This window comes from Bos javanicus, chromosome 14 (genome assembly GCF_032452875.1).
Source record: "Bos javanicus breed banteng chromosome 14, ARS-OSU_banteng_1.0, whole genome shotgun sequence".
NCBI classification, from domain to species: domain Eukaryota; kingdom Metazoa; phylum Chordata; class Mammalia; order Artiodactyla; family Bovidae; genus Bos; species Bos javanicus.
Window position 1 is genome coordinate 19,342,725 of NC_083881.1, and position 19,464 is coordinate 19,362,188.

A 19,464-nucleotide genomic window follows, 5' to 3' on the forward strand; every position below is an offset into this window, starting at 1 on the left:
TAGTGGAAGTGAGAAATAGATTTAAGGGACTAGATCTGATAGATAGAGTGCCTGAAGAACTATGGACGCAGGTTTGTGACATTGTATAGGAGGCAGTGATCAAGACCATACCCAAGAAAAAGAAATGCAAAAAGGCAAAATGAAAAAAAAAAAAAAAAGGCAAAATGGTTGTCTGAGGGAACCTTAAAAATAGCTGAGAAAAGAAGAGAACTGAAAGGCAAAGGAGAAAAGGAAAGATATACCCATTTGAATGCAGAGTTCCAAAGAATAGCAAGGAGAGATAAGAAAGTCTGTGAAAGTGCTGGAGTCAATATGCCAGCAAATTAGGAAAACTCAGCAGTGGCCACAGGACTGAAAAGGTCAGTTTTCATTCCAATCCCAAAGAAAGGCAATGCCAAAGAACGTTCAAAGTACCACACAATTGCACTCATCTCACACGCTAGCAAAGTAATGCTCAAAATTCTCCAAGTCAAGCTTCAACAGTATGTGAACCTCCAGATGTTCAAGCTGGATTTAGAAAAGGCAGAGGAACCAGAGATCAAATTGCCAACATCCACTGGATCATCGAAAAATCAAGAGAGTTCCAGAAAAACATCTACTTCTGCTTTATTGACTATACCAAAGCCTTTGAGCATGTGGATCACAATAAATTGTGGAAAATTCTTCAAGAGATGGGAATACCAGACCACCTAACCCGCCTCCTGAGAAATCTCTATGCAGGTCAAAAAACAACAGTCAGAACAGGACATGGAACAACGGACTGGTTCCAAATTAGGAAAGGCGTATGTCAAGGCTGTACATTGTCACCGTACTTATTTAACTTATATACAGAGTACATCATGAAAAATGCTGGGCTGAATGAAGCACAAGCTGGAATCAAGATTGCTGGGAGAAGTATCAGTAACCTCAGATATGCAGATTATACCACCCTTATGGCAGAAAGTGAAGAACTAAAGAGCCCCTTGATGAAAGTGAAAGAGGAGAGTGAAAAAGTTGGCTTAAAACTCAACATTCAGAAAACGAAGATCATGGCATCCGGTCCCATCACTTCATGGCAAGTAGATGGGGAAACAATGGAAACGGTGACAGACTTTATTTTGGGGGGCTCCAAAATCACTGCAGATGGTGACTGCAGCCATGAAATTAAAAGACGCTTGTTCCTTGGAAGAAAAGTTATGACCAACCTACACAGCAATATATATATATATATTTTTTTTTTTACACAGCAATATTAAAAAGCAGACATTAGTTTGCCAACAAAGGTCTGTATAGTCAAACCTCTGGTTTTTCCAGTAGTCATGTATGGGTATGGGAGTTGGACTACAAAGAAAACTGAGGACCGAAAAATTGATACTTTGAACTGTGGTGTTGGAGAAGACTCTTGAGAGTCCCTTGGACAGCAAGGAGATTCAACCAGTCAATCCTAAAGGAAATCAATCCTGAATATTCATGGACTGATGCTGAAGCTGAAACTCCAATACTTTGGCCACCTGATGGTAAGAACTGACTCACTGGGAAAGACCCTGATGCTGGGAAAGATTGCAGGCAGGAGGAGAAGGGGAAGACAGAGGATGAGATGGTTGGATGGCATCACCGACTCAAAGGACATGAGTTTGAGTAAGCTCCAGGAGTTGGTGATGGGCAGGGAAGCCTGGTGTGCTGCAATCCATGGGATCACAAAGAGTCGGTCACGACTGAGCAAATGAAGGGAAGTGAACTGAGCTCAAGTTCGTATAAAACAAGTACTTTGTGCATTTCTGTTCTACCTGGGCAGGAACTGCCACACACACACACACACACACTCAGAGAGGGGAAGTAAGGAATTCTTGCTGCAAGCTGCTGCTGTCCAGAACTGCAGACAGTTCTCAGGCTGGTCTCAGGGCCCAGGAGGTCTTTATCACTTCAACAGTGTGACGTGACCAACTTACCAGTGTGGAGGCAGGAACACTCACGCTCCACACAAAATCTGTCAGCCCAGATTTTCTGATAGATACATACACTTTTTATCCAACACTACCGGTGCGCTCTCATATTTGAAACAAGCTAGCCTCTTCACATCTACTCCATCACCACAAATTCACATACCACGTAGCTGCCCTGCGCAGACTCCCCGGAAGACCCTCTGCTCTCCTGTGGGGATGGTCTGCATGGGCACAAGCAACAGATCAACACAACCCTCTGCCAATGACTGGGCTCTGAGGCAAACATAAAATGGTAAAACTGCAAAGAAGACAGCGGAGGAAATCAGGGCTGCAGAGGTCTTGGGGCGTGGGGTGGCGCCTGGACGCCCAGCATGTTTTGTCCTTTGAATTTGGTGGTGGCATCCTGGGTAGCCCTACAGTTGTTCACTCTACTCTGCACTGAGGAACAGCTCTCATGTCTGTCACGTTTCCCCATAAACAAGGCTAAGTGAAAAAGATCAGTAAAGGAGATACAGGGCGCACACACGTGTCTGTTACTAGCGGTGGCAGAAACTGGAAAGGACACCGTTGGAAACAACAAAGAGAAAAGCAACCATTCTTCTTTGTTTATAGACAAGTTTGCATTCATGGAGAAAGACGTGGAGTAAATGCCCAGCGGAAAGGAGATGTTTAAATTTCCTTTTCCCCATATATTAACAACCAGTGACGGCGGCAGCTGTACTATGAGCTCCCACAGATAATCCTGGAGGCCTGGTCTGATGCTTCTCCAACATGTGGTCCAGCCCCAGGGCACCCTTGGGACCACTCTCTCCACTGTCAGTGATTCCAGGCAGAGGAGCAAAGTCTTTGGTTTAAAAAGAATAGTAATGAAAATGACTATACTATAATGAAAAATAGTAACGAAAATGTCCAGTTCTTAAACGTCATATTTTCATTCGTAAGTGTCTAAGTAAACAGGAAAAAAAAAATGTTGAACTAAACCTGAGGCATTCAGTGCAATTAGTATGGATCTGATGCTCCTCCTGTCATTCAAGATAATTGCAGCAGAGATGGCTCACTGCTGCTGTTTAACAAAAACAGTGGAAAACACCAAGAATCTAAATTTACATCACTCCTGACAAGAAATGGTCAGACTTCTGATCTGAGGGCCAGGGATTACAACTATAAAGCAAATGAGAAATTTAACAGAAGTGAATTCCCCTGGAACTGGAAGTAACTACATGTAGGCCAGAGCACCAGGGATGCAGCCGATGGCCTCTGGAGGACCAGGCTCCAGGCCCACCCTTGACCTGCAGCCAAGTTATTACTTGTCTCAGGAGCTTCCGGGTCTTTACTTAAAAACACAGTAACATGACCTAATTTGCCAGCAGGCTGGAGAGTTGAAGGGAAAGAAAGAAGGACCACAGTGGCAGTGACACTTCTTCTCTTCCCACTTCTACGTCCTATATGAACGGACAGGCATTTTACTGCAAACAAAAAGATTTAAGTAGCTTCTACCTAAAATTATCATACGTAAGATTCTCCAAATTTGAGAAGGCACTTAACAAAAGCAAAATCAAGCATTTGTGTTTCATATTTGAGATGAACAAGGAACATCCCACCAGGCTTCTGAATCACATGGCCCAGTGCCCCACGATAAGGCCTGCTGCCCCAGGCTATTATGCTGAGAGAGGAAGAGGAAAAACCATATACATATATTTTTATACTTAGTTTTGTTTATTTATTTGGCTGTGCCAAATCTTAGCTGCAGCATGCAGGATCTAGTTCCCTGACCAGAGATGGAATCCAGGCCCCTTGCCTTAGGAGTCTTAACCACTGGACCACCAGGGAAGTCTCAAGAAAGAACCGTGTGGATATGTGAAATGTCCAGAACAAAAGCCAGTCCTCAGTGATCACTTCCCAATCACGCAGCCCTAGGAGCTGGGTGGGGGCCATGGTGGCCCAACCCACCACCTCCCAGTTCTAAACAGAAGAGCTCTATGCAGATTTATTATTAACACAGAGCTTGCTGTCTGGACTTCTATTTTTTAAAAGTTTGAAAGCTTTAAAACTGCTGGTCCCCTGCAGGTAGATCATTTTGATTTTTGTGAGATGAGTGTGGGGAGAAGGGGAGTACTGAGATTTGTAAGAGAAGGAATGAATGAAAAAGCAAAAAAAATCCTGTCCACTGGCTGAATTCTAGACTTACTGTGCTGCAGGTAAATTTACTGGATAAATTACTAACCAGAGTTAGGCAGCAGATGTTTTTGTGTTCCTGTATCAGCTGATCTTCCTTCTGGTCTCTTGGATTCCTGTTTTAGCTAAAATCTCTCTGTACTTTTAACTCCACTGGCTTCATTACCCCTTCTTGCCCACTGTTATAATTAACAAGGCCAACTTGATTTCTGTTCTATCTTGGAAAAAAATAAAAACACTTCCAACCTCTAGTTATCATTCTTCTAAATTACTCATCGTACTCTTCCCATTTTGTTTGTAAAAACAAGAAAAGAAAGAGATTAATGCTGACCAGAGCTCTACTTTTTAGTTAAATGGAAAAGAGAAAAAAGTGGGAGGAGCAAGGGCAGAACCACTACCATGGTGTTTTCAGGTGTGCAGAACCACTTGTGTGTGAACTCACGAAGTCACAACCGCCTGGGAAGGCAAGTGCTACCTGTCCTGCCTGACGCCTGAGGGGTCAGCCCCCAGCGCACAGACCGACGCCTGAGATGAGACGCACAGACGGTGGTGCAGAGCCCTGCTCTCCCCTCCACTGCCTCTACTCAGTGACCAGCGTCGCTCCCGAAGCTTTGATTTTGCTAAGCAAGCCCCCTGCACCAGTCAGGCCGACACTGCCAAAATCACCCCAGTGAACTGGGTTCGACTTAGGAAAGGGGGTGGGTGTCTGAGCCACTTCGGAGATTGCTACTAACAATTCCTTTTTCAAATGGCCAAGAACTACTGTGACAGTCTGCTGTGGTTCAGACCTCATCATTTTAGTCAGGTTTTCACTGCACGCTCTATTGATTGCTACAGAGGACATGAGGATAAGTAACACTTGGCTCCAGCAAGACAGTCTATTTTTGGTCAAGAGATAACAGGAATGAACTTATGGGTGGGGACGTGCCCTCCCATGGGTGTCTGCCATGAACTGGAACAAGCCACACCCTGAAAGCCTCTGGGTAAAGCCCCACCCGCTCCAGCAAAAACCTCCTCCGACTGTCAGTGCAGTCCCGCAGGCAGGTCAGCTTCCTGCCGACTGGACTGACTTCAGCCCTGCATCCACACTCAGCCACCGTGTTCAAGAACCACTGACAGGGACAGACATGCAGAGGACCCTCAGGGCAGAACTTCTGTATCTAACTGCCGACAGGGTGAATTTCTTTTTATTGGATGGTTTTCTGAAGCACTACTAGGGCAGTAATCCTGACAGTGGTTAATGCTTGGCCTACACAGTTCAAACGCCTCTTTCAGGTGGTTTGTGGTTCTCTTCTCCTCCTCTTCCTGTGATCAACCTGGTGGGCGTATGAGCCTCTCTGTAATTTGCCGGTTTTCCCCTTTGTCTATATATTCATCACTGGTTACACAGAGAGATATACAAGAGTTTTCTCTTCTTAAGGGTTGTTCATTGAATGTTAAAGGTAAGGAATGGTTTAGAAGTGCCCAGTTTACTAAAGAAATCTGTCCTGCTGCTGCTGCTGCTAAGTCGCTTCAGTCATGTCCAAAAAGAAATCTGTCCTAGTTTCCCAAAAATAATCTTTACGGTTCAAGTTCAATACTCGACATTTCCTCCTGAGCCCCTAACTCCCGAATTAGGTCTTTTTGAATGATGTGAAATTATGCCTAGACATTCCATTTAGAAACTATTCTTCTCCAACTGGACTTATGAAACATCTGTAGCTGTTTTCATAACACAGTGTACTTTTGGGGCAATGAATTCATTTATGTCCCTTTAAAAGGCTGAGGTGAAATTCACATGACGCAGGATTAACTGTGTCACACAGCACAGTTCACTGGCAGTGAGCACATTCACAATGTCGTCCAGTCCTGGAATACAGTCATCGTCCCAGCAAGACATGGTGCCCGCCAGCAGTCACCCTCTGCTCTCCTCCCGCCTGGCGAGTACCAACCCGCACTCTGTCGCCATGGGTTTGTCTCCTCTGTTTCATGCAAGCGGGACCCCACAGCATGCATGCAGCCTTCTGCGTGGACTCCCTTCACTCAGCATCGTGTTCTACATGAGTCAGTGCTTTGTGCCTTTTGGCCAGTTTTTTGAGCATCCTTGGTCTTAGGATTTAGTACATTCTCTTTCAGTGACACTTTATTCTCCTGCCATTAACTGGGTGGTGAACCCACCAGGAACAATTTTTCAAAATGATGAAAGATTTCTTGAGTATGTCTCTTGAAAGAGGATTCCAACCACAGCAATGAGCAAACCCCAAGGGAAGTGTGTCTCTTTAAGAGGCAGCTGTTTGAAGAGGGGAATCAAAGGAGGAAGTCATTGAGGCTTCTGTTCCCAGGAGCACATTCACCAGACTCGCTTTCTGCTGAAACGGCATCTGAGATGATGCCTCAACAACGGCCCCCAAGCCCCGTCCACTCGTGCTGGACGGTTCCTAAAAGCTTCCTGTGCTGCCCCTCCACGCACCTGGCCACACAAGGGCCTCCAGGAGACCGACGCCCCAGGGCCCAGAGTCACGCAGAGCCTGACCTGGGCTAGCCACCCTCCCCTGTTCCAGGCCCTCCTCCATAAGCTGGGATTCCATCCCTGACAAAGTACTTTCCCATCACCCTCAAGTGCGTCCCCCTGGGCATAGTGGGGAGGACCCAGGGTCCCAGCCCGGGGCACAGAGAGGATGTGTTTCCCATCTGCACTTGGTCTTTGGACAACTCAGCCTCCAATCTTCCCTCTAAAACTGTGCACCAGTGATTACTGCCAAGAAAGCACAAGTTCAAGTCTTGTTGAGGAAAATCTAAGATGAATCCAAGCAAACAACTAATGTCCATTCCACAAACACTTCTTATGAGCCTCTCAGGTGCCAGGGATTGAACCGTGCACAGGAAATACAATGGTAAGTGAGAAACAGAGCCTGCACTCACAGAGCCTGGCGATGGGCAGGCCAGCGTGGACACTGGCCACCAGGTATGCTAATCCACAAAGGTCTACACCATGCAGAGGGGAGTGACTGGGTTGAGAACCAGTCTGTATGTCAGTAAGCCACTGGGACTCTGAGCTGGGCAGCCTGTACCTGACACAGGCAAGCTAGGGGAGCCATTCCAGGGCTCCTCAGACAGGTGTTGATAATTGCATATTATCACTAAGATGTCACTCAAATTTACATTAGAATACACCCCTCTGGTGGGACACAGGTCATGAGAAACCCACATAGCCCTGAGCACTGGGCCAAGGGAGCTGCTGCAGGAGACAGAGGGCCTTAGAGAGCCCAGATATGAGGGCAGGAAGGACTGGTACCTGGGACAAAGGGTGACTGCTCTGGACAGGAAGTACTGTGGGCTGGGGGTGGGATGGGGGCTTCTGACCTCCTGGCCGTGGGTTAGTTTGTGAGCAAGCTAACTAAGCTTGGTTTTGAACTTAAAGATTATTGGTACTTAAATCTGTTACCTTTAAAACAAAAGCTGGCATGTAAACACTAACTATTAATTGGACCATTTTCTGAAATACACCCCCCTCAGCGTCCCCAACCCCTCACTCTATCCTCAAAGCTTACCAGTCTCTGCCCCAGGCAGGGGAGTGGATGTCTCAACCAGGGGGGTGGGTCCTCCTGCCCTCACCTGAGTCCTCAGCCCCCGACTCCTGCGGTTCTCTCCAGGGTCCCCAGATCTGAACCTGCCCTCTGAGCCCCACAAAATGGCTGCTGTGTCTGGTACTCACTGGCGGGTGTGTTTCAGGACCTCCTCCTGGCTCTCCTGCTGGTCTGTGAGCTCGTGCAGGAAAGGGCTAATCTACCCTCCTGGCTGATGTCCTGGCTCCCTGGAGAATCTCCCCACTCCCACCCCGGAGTGACCGGAAGTTACAAATCCACGGTGCCAGGTCCCTGCTTCTGCCCCCAGCGGCTGCAGAGATCCCCAGGTCTGCACCGCTGCCCCAATCACTCCCTCTGTTTCAAATATATTAAAAATACAAGACCAGAATCAGCTCTACTCCATTTTCAATTTTGTTACCTCTTCGTTTCTTCTCTCAAAAACTCCTAGGGGCCCTAATTTTCCCTGGGTCACTGCAGAATTCCTAGTTAACAGGATTTGAGGCTTCATCTGACTGACTTTTTATTTCAGTACTTTCTGATTTAGGATAAATCCCCCAAATCTAGCAGAGCAGTAACTAGCCAGACACATAGCACAAACAGGCACCAAATATTTAAAGAGTAAATGAATTATACTTTCTCCTAACCCTACTTTTATGTTTTCACAGATAACATCTTACCAATTTGAGGAGAAATTTTCTATTTGCAAGATCAAGATGTCTGTACATTCTCACTCACTGCTTTCAGGAAATCTTCTGAGATCAGATATTTAAGACCTCATCACTTAAAGCAACAACCGCCCCAGTCCTTGGGCAGGTCTAGTCTTCAGTTCAAAGGGAGGCAATTCAAGGTCAAAGACCATGTAAGTTGCTTCCTCATCATGGTCAGCACTCAGGCAGACTCGTCTGTATACAGTGAAGGCTGACTAAACAACAGTCTTCAGTACATTACTCTCAAAGTGCCACTGAAAAAAATCTAAACAAATTAGTACCTTATAAACTAATACTGTACTTTAGACGGGTTAGTAGCTTTGGTTTTAACAAGTTGGGACATAAGTACTAGCAGGATTTTGAATTGAAAGAGGTTCCCCTCCCCTGCAAAAATGTTGCTATTGTGTTTTCTATATTTCTAGGGTTAACATATTTCAGAAAAGTTCTATTTTCCCTCAGTATTGATATATCACATAAAAATAAGATCACCTACTAATCAGCAATAAAAAGATAAAGCTCATACCCAGAATTAGGACATCAAAGTAAAGTGAGTTTTCAGCCTATCTGACCTCTACACCGTTGCAGAGGCCACCTGGGAGAACAAAGGTCAGGGGACACGCCTGTCCCTGGACAAACAGCCTGAGTCCTGGGGAAGAAGCGAGCAGGGCAGGGGTGGGCTCAGCAGTGCTATTTGAAAGGGTCTTTGCCATTACATCCAGGCTATTTTCCTGACTCTTCTCACTTTAACTGGTCAGTAGGGACACAAAACACCAAAAATGTGTCAGAGAAACACAAAAGACGGCTGTTTTTGTTCAACCATTCCAAGGGGGGAAGGTGAACAGGGTGGGGTGCCCTGCACAGGGGCCCAGCCCCGAGGCCATCAGTCCACCCAGAGCTGCCACTAGGACAGTGGACCATCAGGAGCTAAAATTTAAACGACTCCATGACTTAGCCCAAACAAAAACTACCTTCAAACTGACAAAGAAGCAGCTTTCTATATTAGACATTGGAGTTATATAATTACAATTAATCATTTTAGCTTGAATTCTGGGAAGTAAGTCTATTTTGTTAAGATTTATGAGAAATATATTTTGTTAAGGTTTATGAGTTGCTACGAAACACAATAATTTAGGGGAAAAAAGAGACAATTTTTGTTTACTGGGCCATGGATGGATGACTGGCAGTGGGTGATGTCACTAATAGGCAATTATAACATTCAGCATTCCAAAACTATTAAATAATTTGTTTTGAAGAAATATAGCTTCCAAAAGAACAAAAAGACAATCTATTTGGATGGTTACATGTCAAAGTAAAGTTAAATACATAAGATAAAGAAATTAATTCCAACCTAAAAAGAAGTATCAACTATTTCAATAGCAACCCACCCCATTATTCTTGCCTGGAAAATCCCACAGACAAAGGAGCCTGGGGGGCTATAGTCCATGTGGTGGCAAAGAGTAGGACATGACTTAGCAACTGAATGACATTTAGTCAAATTTTAGTTCAACCTAAAAATGGAGTGGGTTCCAAAAGTTTGTCTGTAAACAAATTATTTAGATTACTCAGTGCATTTCCTACAGAAAAAAATATGTCCTATGGCAATGTTGTAGACAACAGTATACCTCCAGTACAACTCACAAGAACCCGGTTAAATGTCAGGTACACAGACGGTTCTGTGGCCTCACGGTAAAGAGCAGGTGCTTTATGGAGCCAGAGCCCCTGGGCCCCAGGCTCTGTCAGTCCCCAGGAGCACGGCCCTGGAGGTGAGTCCCGCCTTCACCAGCAGGAAGTGTGTCCCCAGGAGCAGCCCCTTGGCCTGCAGCACTCCAGGAGATCTGCCAGCTGGAGGGGCTCCATTGAGATGCACGTGACGCAGAGCCCCACATACCTGGTGTGTGGTGGCGACAGGGGGAACTGTGCTGAGTGCACCTCTGGGAGGTCTACACAGGGCCAGTGGAGTTACTGCTGCCAGGCTAATGTCAGGGCAACACCTCGCTTACCACAACTACACACGGTCTTTCCAGATGCTTGTGATTCTGAAACCAAGGGCTAAATGGGGTTCAACTTCATAAGGACAAGGTTCATGCGGCCCAGTTGGGCTTTCCAAATATCTGGGCAGTGCTGTGCCTAACGTATAAGGCAATTACATTATAATACAGCCACCTTTCCACAAACAGGAGGAAGAATCTGTTATAAGACAAACATGCATGGATCAACGCAGGGCTCACAGGGGATCTGTCCTTCAGGAAAGCAGGGTCCTGGGTGGAGCCACTGCTCACCTGCCCGGTGCCACATGAAAGACAGATTAGGCACAGAGCCGGGATGGGGAGAGCGGACTGTGGATGGAGGTCAGGTGGAGGAATGCTCGGCAATGCTCCAAGTTTAGGAAGACCACAGCAGACGGCTGCGGTGCAAACCACCGGCTTCCAACCTGCTCCAAGTCGGACCGCATGTGCACATGATGGGCTTGCCCTCCCGCAGACAGTGTGACAAGCTGAGACGTTACTCCAGCAAAACACGGACATCAAGACCTACAATGACATGCTGTTTGAGGAAAGAGGCTCCAATGAGAAATCCCCAAATTCACTGTTTACAATTCTCTACATGACTGGATAGTTCCATTAAAAATGTTCTTCTTTCCCCTAATTCAAGACTAAGATGATTACTTGAATGGAACAATGAACCGCTGGGCCAGATCCATGTACTATTTCTACCCAAAACAACATCGAGGGTGAGGGGCCATGCAGCTCGACAGAAAATATGCTTTCTTGCCATGGAAAGCAAAAAACACGGCAAAATAAAGAGTTCTGAAATGCCTTTTCACAAAGTTGTATTTTCATTTATATAAACTGACTCATGTGAAGTTACCTTATTAGTATAGATAGTATATAGAAAAAACTTTAGAATGAAAAGACACATGTATAGCATTTTTAATCCTAATCTTAATAAAACTGTGAATCACTAAACTTGCAACATTATTTCTGTTGTCACTTATACTGTTTCTCTCAGAAATACTTTATGAGCTTAACCCAACTCCCAGCCTTGTTTTAGAGGCAAACTTTCAGGCCTAAAAATAAAAGTACAGATGTCTCACCTTGCTCTGGTGACCTTCTGCAGAACCTTCATGCCTGACAGCCTGCAGCACTTCCCCTCCAGCCGCCTGTCTTTCAGGATGCCGCCCTCCAAGTGCACCTCACTGAAGAGTCCAAGGGCGTCTTGCACAAGAAGGCAGACTCTACAAAAAAGCATCCACATGTGCTCTTTAGGAAACAGGTTTTGATTCGGTACAGAGACCAGAATTTCCTTCTCCTTCAACAGAAATCCACTGTAGGCATCTTCCCAAATAGGTGAACCAGGATAAATGAACAATATTGAACTAAAACATGCACTTCTTAGATTTGTACAAGCAGGTGCGTGGACCACCACCCACAGAAAACAGTAGGAGACAGAATTCTCTTCAGGAAGATAACTACGCCCTAACCCCAATGTGCTTTACAAGAGCACACTGAGACCACCTTTCAAATCAAGTATTTTACCACTGCCAGACACAGAGTAGCCCCTTTCCCTTGTTTACTCTGTCTGCCGTAACAGAAACATTTATGTTTCGTATGGATGCTCAACACTGAGCCACGGTCTCTCATGATCCTGTCCTGTTTGGAGCAGCCTGCCGAGGGAAGGCAGGGATGAAGACAGCACGCACTTCCATGTTACACCTATCCTGTGGTTTTGTCCCCTGACTATTCCGCAATGCAGAGCCTCTAGGAGGGAAGCCCTTCGGTTTGCCCTGACTTGCTCCTCTGCTCCTAGTCTAACTCAGGCTGAGGCAGGGGCAGGTGACCAAGCTCCATCTGCCAGCTGTGAGAGGGCAGGGCAGGGGGTGCTACACCCACTCTCATGCCCTTGGTCGCCTGACCGACCCCTGGAGCATTTCACACTGCTCTGTATTACTGTTAACATATATGAAGTCAAGATGTATATAAAAACCTCCATGGATCTGTTTTTAAATTTATTTAATTGGAGGCTAATTACTTTACAATTATTGTAGTGGTTTTTGCCATACATTGACATGAATCAGCCATGGGTGTACATGTGTTCCCCATCCTGAACTCCCCTCCCACCTCCCTCCCCATCCCACCCCTCAGGGTCATCCCAGTGCACCGGCCCTGAGTGCCTGTCTCATGCATCGAACCTGAACTGGCGATCTGTTTCACATTTATGATGATATACATGTTCCAATGCTTCTCTCAAATCATCCCACCCTCGTCTTCTCCCACAGAGTCCAAAAGGATCTGCTTTTTAAGACTAGAATTTTTTTCTTAATTGGAGGATACTTGCTTCACAATGTTGTATTTGTTTCTGCCATGCAACAATGGGAATCAGCCATAAGTGTTTATATATCCCTTCCCTCTGGAACCTCCCTCCCCACCCCACCCTACCCCACCCCACTAGGTCATCACAGAGCACTGGGTTGATCTCCTCAAGGCTCACAGCAACTAGCTATCTACTCTGCATATGGTAATGTATATATTTCAATCCTACCTGAAACTAGAGAGAATTTCTGACTGCTTGTGTTGAGAAGGGGGAGGTGGGGAACTGGATCCTACCCTTGCCTTAAACCTGCTCTGACGTTTGCCCATGTCGCAGATGACCCAGGAAGGGTGCTCCTGTTTATTCTTCTGCCTGGAGTCCGTCCTGACTTGGTGGGGAGGGAGGCACTCAGGCCCCCCTACTACTCTCCTCACCGTGTTCACACCCAGCACACACACCCTCCCGCCTTGCTCTGCTCTCACAGGCAGCTTTGTCCCCCTGGCCCACGGGACAGGAGCCGAGCGGTCAGCACACTCCCAGTGGGAGCGGGCTGAGGAGCACACAGGAGCCCCAAGCACTACACTTGTTTCCTGCTCCTGACCAGCAATCTTCAAAAACCACTGCAGGTCTGCACAGAAAAGGCCCTCGATCAACTTGTTTTTCCTGAATCAAGAGGTGTTTCCCATAAATTACATCACATTCAGGGAACACAAATGCCTTCGCAGGGAGGTAGTACCCTGGGGGTGACTGCAGTAGCTGGAATGTTCTCACTGTAAGATGGCGGGGAGTGAGCTCTGGGGCTGTGAGCAGGAAGGGCGCTCGGGCTGGCACAGGGACGGCACCAGGAGTCCGTCCTGCCTTGGGGGGAGGGAGGGGCGCTCAGGGCAGTTTTTAGAACAAGGTTCTCTGTACAGCCCATGCTCCACCTCCGTCGGTCTGTGACTAGACTGCGCATGGCTGTGCTTGCTGTTTTAGATGGTGTTTTTCTTTGTGGCCAAAGGATGGAAAGTACAATCAGCTCCTGTAATTCATCAATCCTAATGGAGTTTACTATTCACAACACTTCTAAGGAGGTACAAGTTACCATCTGGTCTGTGCATAAGGAAAGCGTCCACCTCCCAGCCCCGATGCTCTTTTTGCATCATCTTCTCTGACTGCCCTTGAATGTCTTCAGTGCCACAGTGAACAGAGGCAGTGACATGGCATCCTCATTGTGTTCTTGATTTTAAAGAAAGTTTGTATCCTCAATTTTTTTTTTTTTTTTTTTTTGGTTGTAGATATTCTTCATCAGGTTAAAGATTCCTAGTTTACTGAGAAAGTTTAAAAATCATGAATGGGTATTAGAGCTTATAAAATGCATTTTTTGTAGTCAATGAAAAGACTGTATGTTTTCATCTCCTTTACTAATGTGGTAAATGACAATGACAGTTTACCAAGTATGAAACCAATTTTTTACTCCCAAGAAAGAGCAAGGATTCTGCTGTGTATTCAGACTTGTTATCTATACCCATGAGTGATACGGACCTTTAATTTTCTCTCTTAGATTTGGTATCAGGATTCTTTATATCAGCTTCATATAATGAGCTGACAGGAATTCCTTTTTCATGTGAAGACTTCGTATAAGACTTGAGTCATATGTTTTTCGACACATGACTTTGAAAGGATTTAGTAATAAAATGACTTCGCTACCATGCTTTCTTTACCTGGGAAGACTTTAACTCTCAATTTCTTGAATAACAGTTGAACTTTGGGGGATTTTCTGGTAAGTTATATTTTTCTAGGGGTTTATCCATTTTGTTTACATTTTCAAGTTTATTAGCATAAAGATAGAATAATACCCTCTCACTGCATCTCTAACTGATGGGGCTGATCCTCATATCTTCCCTTTTCAGTTGTGCTTATTTACATCTTCTCTCCTCTCTTTATGAGTTTTTCATTGAATTATTATTAATCATTTCAAAGAACCAACTCTTGGCTTTGTTTACTCAGTTCATGTCATTAATTTCTACCCTTATGCTTATAATCTCCTTCCTTCTATTTTCTTGGTATTTATCCTATTATTTTTAAATTGCTTTTTATGTTACAGCCTTGGCTTATTTAATTTTGAACCTCCCTTCTTTCTAAAGTGAGCTTAGACTATAACATTTCTTCTAAGTATCAAACTAATGATATCACATAAAATTTGATATTTAGTATTTTTACGATTATTCATCAGTTCTAGGTATTTTTAAATTTCCATTATTATTTCTTCTTTGATCCAGGAATTATTTGGAAGTATTTAAAATTTTTTTCTGTAAGGATTGAAAATGCACATATTTTTGTCATTAACTCTAATTTAATTGTACTACAGTGAAAGAATATGCTCTCTGATAATGGTTCTCTTACATTTGTAGAGATCTGCTGTATGGCCTAGCACACAATCACTTTTTAAGACAATATCAACCAAGAAGAATGGACATGCTCTAGTTGTTAAAGACGGTTTTGTATGAGATTTGTAAGTCAAGTTACTTAAGTGTATTTTTCAAGTCTTGTGTTCCTTCACTAACTTTTTTTGTCTGCCTCACTGACTAGTTATTCGATTAGCTATCTATTGCTACACAGCAAGTCATTCTACAAGTTAGAAGCTTAAAATAACAAACATTAATTTTTTTGAGTGGGCATGGGTTAGAAATGCATCATCTTGACAGTGGGTGGTGGGTGCCAGGCCCTGTTCCATGGGCACCATTTTATCCTTAGATGGCCTCTGAGGGTGTGATTATTCTCACCCTCACTCAGCATACAGAGAACTGAAGATCAGAAGGTTTTCGGGTCTTGCCCAAGACCACATAATGTTACATAAGAGAACTCTTAACAATAAGATAAAATGAACATATAAACATATTTAACATAAATCTCTTTTTAAATGTACAAAAGTGGGAAATTACCAGGCTAAGAAATTAGCCAGAAATGAAGCTAAACTCCTTATGTCAAGACAGGTAAACCCGATGAACACACAGTGGGAGTGAGGAGCAAAGCAGAGAACGGCAGCCCGCAGCAGCGTGTGGGCTCAAAAACCGTGCTGATGCGTGGCTCTGCACCCGCTGCGGCAGCCACGCAGGCTGCTGAGACTTCAAATGCAGCTAACGTGGGTGAGGAGCTGAATTTTAAGTTTTACCTAACTGTAATTAGTTTAAATGTAAACAGCTACATATGGCAGCACAGTCTAAAGGCATAACAATTAGAGTATCCGAAAAACTATAAATATTATACTTAATAATCAGCTAATCAACCTTTACATACAGATGTGAGAGCTGGATCATAAAGAAAGCTGAGCATCGAAGAATTGATGCTTTCAAACTGTGGTGCTGGAGAAGACTCTTGACAGTCCCTTAGACAGCCAGGAGATCAAACCAGTCAATCCTAAAGGAAATCAATACTGAATATTCACTGGAAGGACTGATGCTGAAGTTCCAATACTTTCTGTACCTGATGCAAAGAGCTGACTCATTGGAAAAGACCCTGATGCTTGGAAAGATTGAGGGCAGGAGGAGGAAGAGGCAACAGAGGATGAGACGGTTGGATGGCAACACTGACTTAATGGACATGAGTTTGAGCAAACTCCAGAAGACACTGAAGGACAGGGGAGCCTGGCATGCTGCAGTTCATGGGGTCGCAAAGAGTCAGACATTACTTAGCAATCAAATTATGTTTTACCAAACATTAATATTCAAATATATTAATAGGTATTCCTTGAAAATCATCACCAAAATGTTGCTAGCGATAATTTTTCTAAAATTTACTTTGTCAGATCTACAGAGGAAAAAATACATCAAAATCATATATAATTATTACTGTGTTCAATTTTCCTTGCAATATAGTATTTTATACCCAAGAACACCAGGAAACCCCTGTCCGCTCACCTGATGCACTACGGTTTCAGTCTGTTCGGGAGTGGTTATTTGGCAGGTGGAAACCAGAAGAATGCCCTATCTATCTTAAAGATACTAGTGTTAAATTTCCACACATGTGACATTTTTTTAATATGCTGTGGCTATAAGACATTGATACTGGCTCTAAGAGTTGTCCATGGGTCAAGCAGCTGACTGTCCAGTGTGGGGACGGAGGCGGTGTGGAGGCCTGCAGGGCAGTGAGCTTTGTATCCACCTCTCCCCGTGGGTGTGCCGACTGCTCCTGAGCGCACCCCTCCTGTCTCTCAAGTCCGACAGCGATTCCTGGGCAGCCCTTGGCTCTTTCCCTGATGCTCTCTGTTACCTGCTCATGGCTCTGTCATCTGCCTGAAGCACTCTGTGAACTGCTCTCCCAGATCCCGTTCCCTTCACTCTCGGGCACCACCTCCCTCTGGGCAGTGCCCCTCTGCCTGCACGGATGCCTCTGCCCCAGCATGGGTGCTGGTGGGCGTGGGTCTTCTGGGCGAGCCTCTCACCCTGAGGGTGAGCTAGGGGAGGTACTCTTGGCCCCCCACACTTGGGGTGGAGCCTCTCAACAGAGGCCTGGGGATGAGGGATGTGGTGGACAGCCCTCCTAGAAGGAGACCGAGTGCTGGACTGGGCACTGTCTGTGGCCCTGGAGCAGAGCCTAGAGCAGGAGCAGCTGGCAGGAAGTGGGTCAAGGCTCAAGAGCCACAGACTCACTGTTCTTACTGAGACATAGTAGGTTTCCATGATTCCACAGATGGAATGTCCTCCATCTGCTGTGTGCCCTTAGGACAATTTCCAAAAGCTCAAATGATTGTTGTTCAGTTTCTGCAGCTACAATGCTAGTTTGTGAGGGGAGAGTCCACCGTGCACTCACTGCTACTCCAGAAGCTGGTTCTTATCTGACTCTGCAACTCACATCCTCGCCAAACAAAGACCCTCTGGACAGCCAGCATGTGCCAGGCTCTTCAGCCATTATTTGTGAGTTATAAGAGTATTTGGAAACTCTCTGAGTTCACAGACTTAAGTGTGACTTGTTCTTTTTTCCTTAAAAGACACCTTGACTTGTGTGAACACAAGAAATGAGCCAAATGCAAAATTACTGGGTCAGACGCAGGAGTGCTTGACGTAGAGAGGCCTTGAGGGGTGAAGAGTCAGTAACAGTGGCACGAACATGCTCATCCCCGTGCCCCGAACAGTGCCCCAGCCTCGAGAGGTTTCTTGTGTGCTAAGAACAGCGGGACTGCGGCGGTCCCAGGCCTGGGCAGGGCCCTCAGCTCCTCTCCAGGGCAAGGCCTGGCCCAAGCACACACACGAGCACAGGGGCGGGACTGCTGGAGCCTGCGGCAAAGTGCTGGGGTGGAAGGGCCTGGCCAGGTGGTCGGGGAAGGCTTCTTCCAGGGCTGGTCTTGAAGCCTGTCCTGCACAGGGTTGACAGGAACACACTTAAGAGCAGGGCGCAAGGCACACTCAAAAACTGGGACAGCAACATGGGAGTTTTCCCATGTTTGAGAAGTTGAGAGAAGGCCGGAAAATACTATGCAAGAACAAAGATAGAGGGAAAGTGGTCATAAGGGGAAAGACTACTTACTATTCGGGTATTCCCATGCATTATTCTTAATTTAAAATCAGTTATGTTCATGGAAACAGGGATGGAGGTAGAGATGTCACCCTGGTTGGCAGCTCTGGGGGCGGTGTGGAGCCGCAGCGAGCAGCCTGTGTGGGGTGGAGGGTTTGGGTCCAGGGCCAGGTGGGTCAGTCACTGGCCCAGGACAGCCAGCATGCCCACCTCCTGCCACTGGGGAGTAAGGGGGATGCTGTTGCAGAAACACGGCCGCTGGCACGGGAGGTGGTTGTTTTAACAGAGAATGTTCGGAGCCCCAGCCAGGACGCCCAGGACACCCAGTGACACCATGCCCCAGGCTGCAGGTGACTTTCATGCATGCTGAGCACTGATGCTGGGATCCCAAGCCTTGCATGGGAGGTAAACTGCTGCTTTCAGATGTGGTCCACTTGGATAAACGTTGATAAACGCTGAAACAGCACAGAGAAGATGTCTCCAGGGAGGAAGGGTTAAAGAGCCTGTCAGTCTGCCATTCAAAACTCTCCAAGAGTCTGGCAAGAGAATGCCACTTATCTCAGCTCAAGGTTCCACCCAAGCCTAAAAGACTGACCTTCACCAAGTAAACCCCTCCCCCCCTCTCATGGCTGTCAGCATGTGGTGCCTGGCTGTGGGGGAGGGGCTCCTCTACCGCTGGAGACCTGCCCGGCTGCTCGGAGCTCTGCTCTGACCCTCACAATCCAGGTAACTCCAATCTGTTTAGCCCCTGGTGAAGAGCCTGCCCCTACTCTGCACCTAAGCATCTCAGTTTCCTTCACCCACCAGGCAAATCCAATTTGCTACCAGACAAAGCTGATTGACAGGAAGGTGGCATTCTCTGGTCAGGTATCAGCTCTCCTGAGTGGTAAGAGGTGTGAGCCCCTTTGTAAAAGGCCGATCTCCTGCGTGAAGGGCCCATAGGACAGCGACTGAGGCAGTGGAAAGGGCTCAGAAACAACGCCGTCCTCCCTGAAGCCAGCTCAGGAGGTGCCTCGGGTGCCGACCACACCACCCGGGTCTGTTGTAAGGAAAGCGCCTCTCTGCTTGAGCAGTCGAAATCAATGACAAACCCTCGGCCGCCGCTCGCCTGGTCCCAGAGCCCTTGGCTGCAGTGCCTTGACTTTCTTGCATTCATGAGCCAGGAGGGTGAGGCTGGAGGAAGGGAGTAAAACTGCTGCGCTGCACAGCACCTGCCCAGCAACAAAATAACAGATAAGAGGTGCAGGGTTCAACCTCAGCCGTATCACCATGGAAGTATAAAGTCCACCATGG

At 46.2% G+C, this 19,464-nt stretch overlaps 1 protein-coding gene across 1 annotated transcript in view; it reads right to left on the reverse strand.

The window, feature by feature from the left end:
- Window positions 1-19,464, reverse strand: part of SPIDR (scaffold protein involved in DNA repair) — a 277,556-nt gene that overhangs the window by 30,515 nt on the left and 227,577 nt on the right. The window contains exon 11 of the mRNA XM_061438706.1: window positions 11,465-11,605. Within this exon, the coding sequence (XP_061294690.1) occupies window positions 11,465-11,605 (141 nt within the window). The remainder of the gene's footprint in view (window positions 1-11,464; window positions 11,606-19,464) is intronic.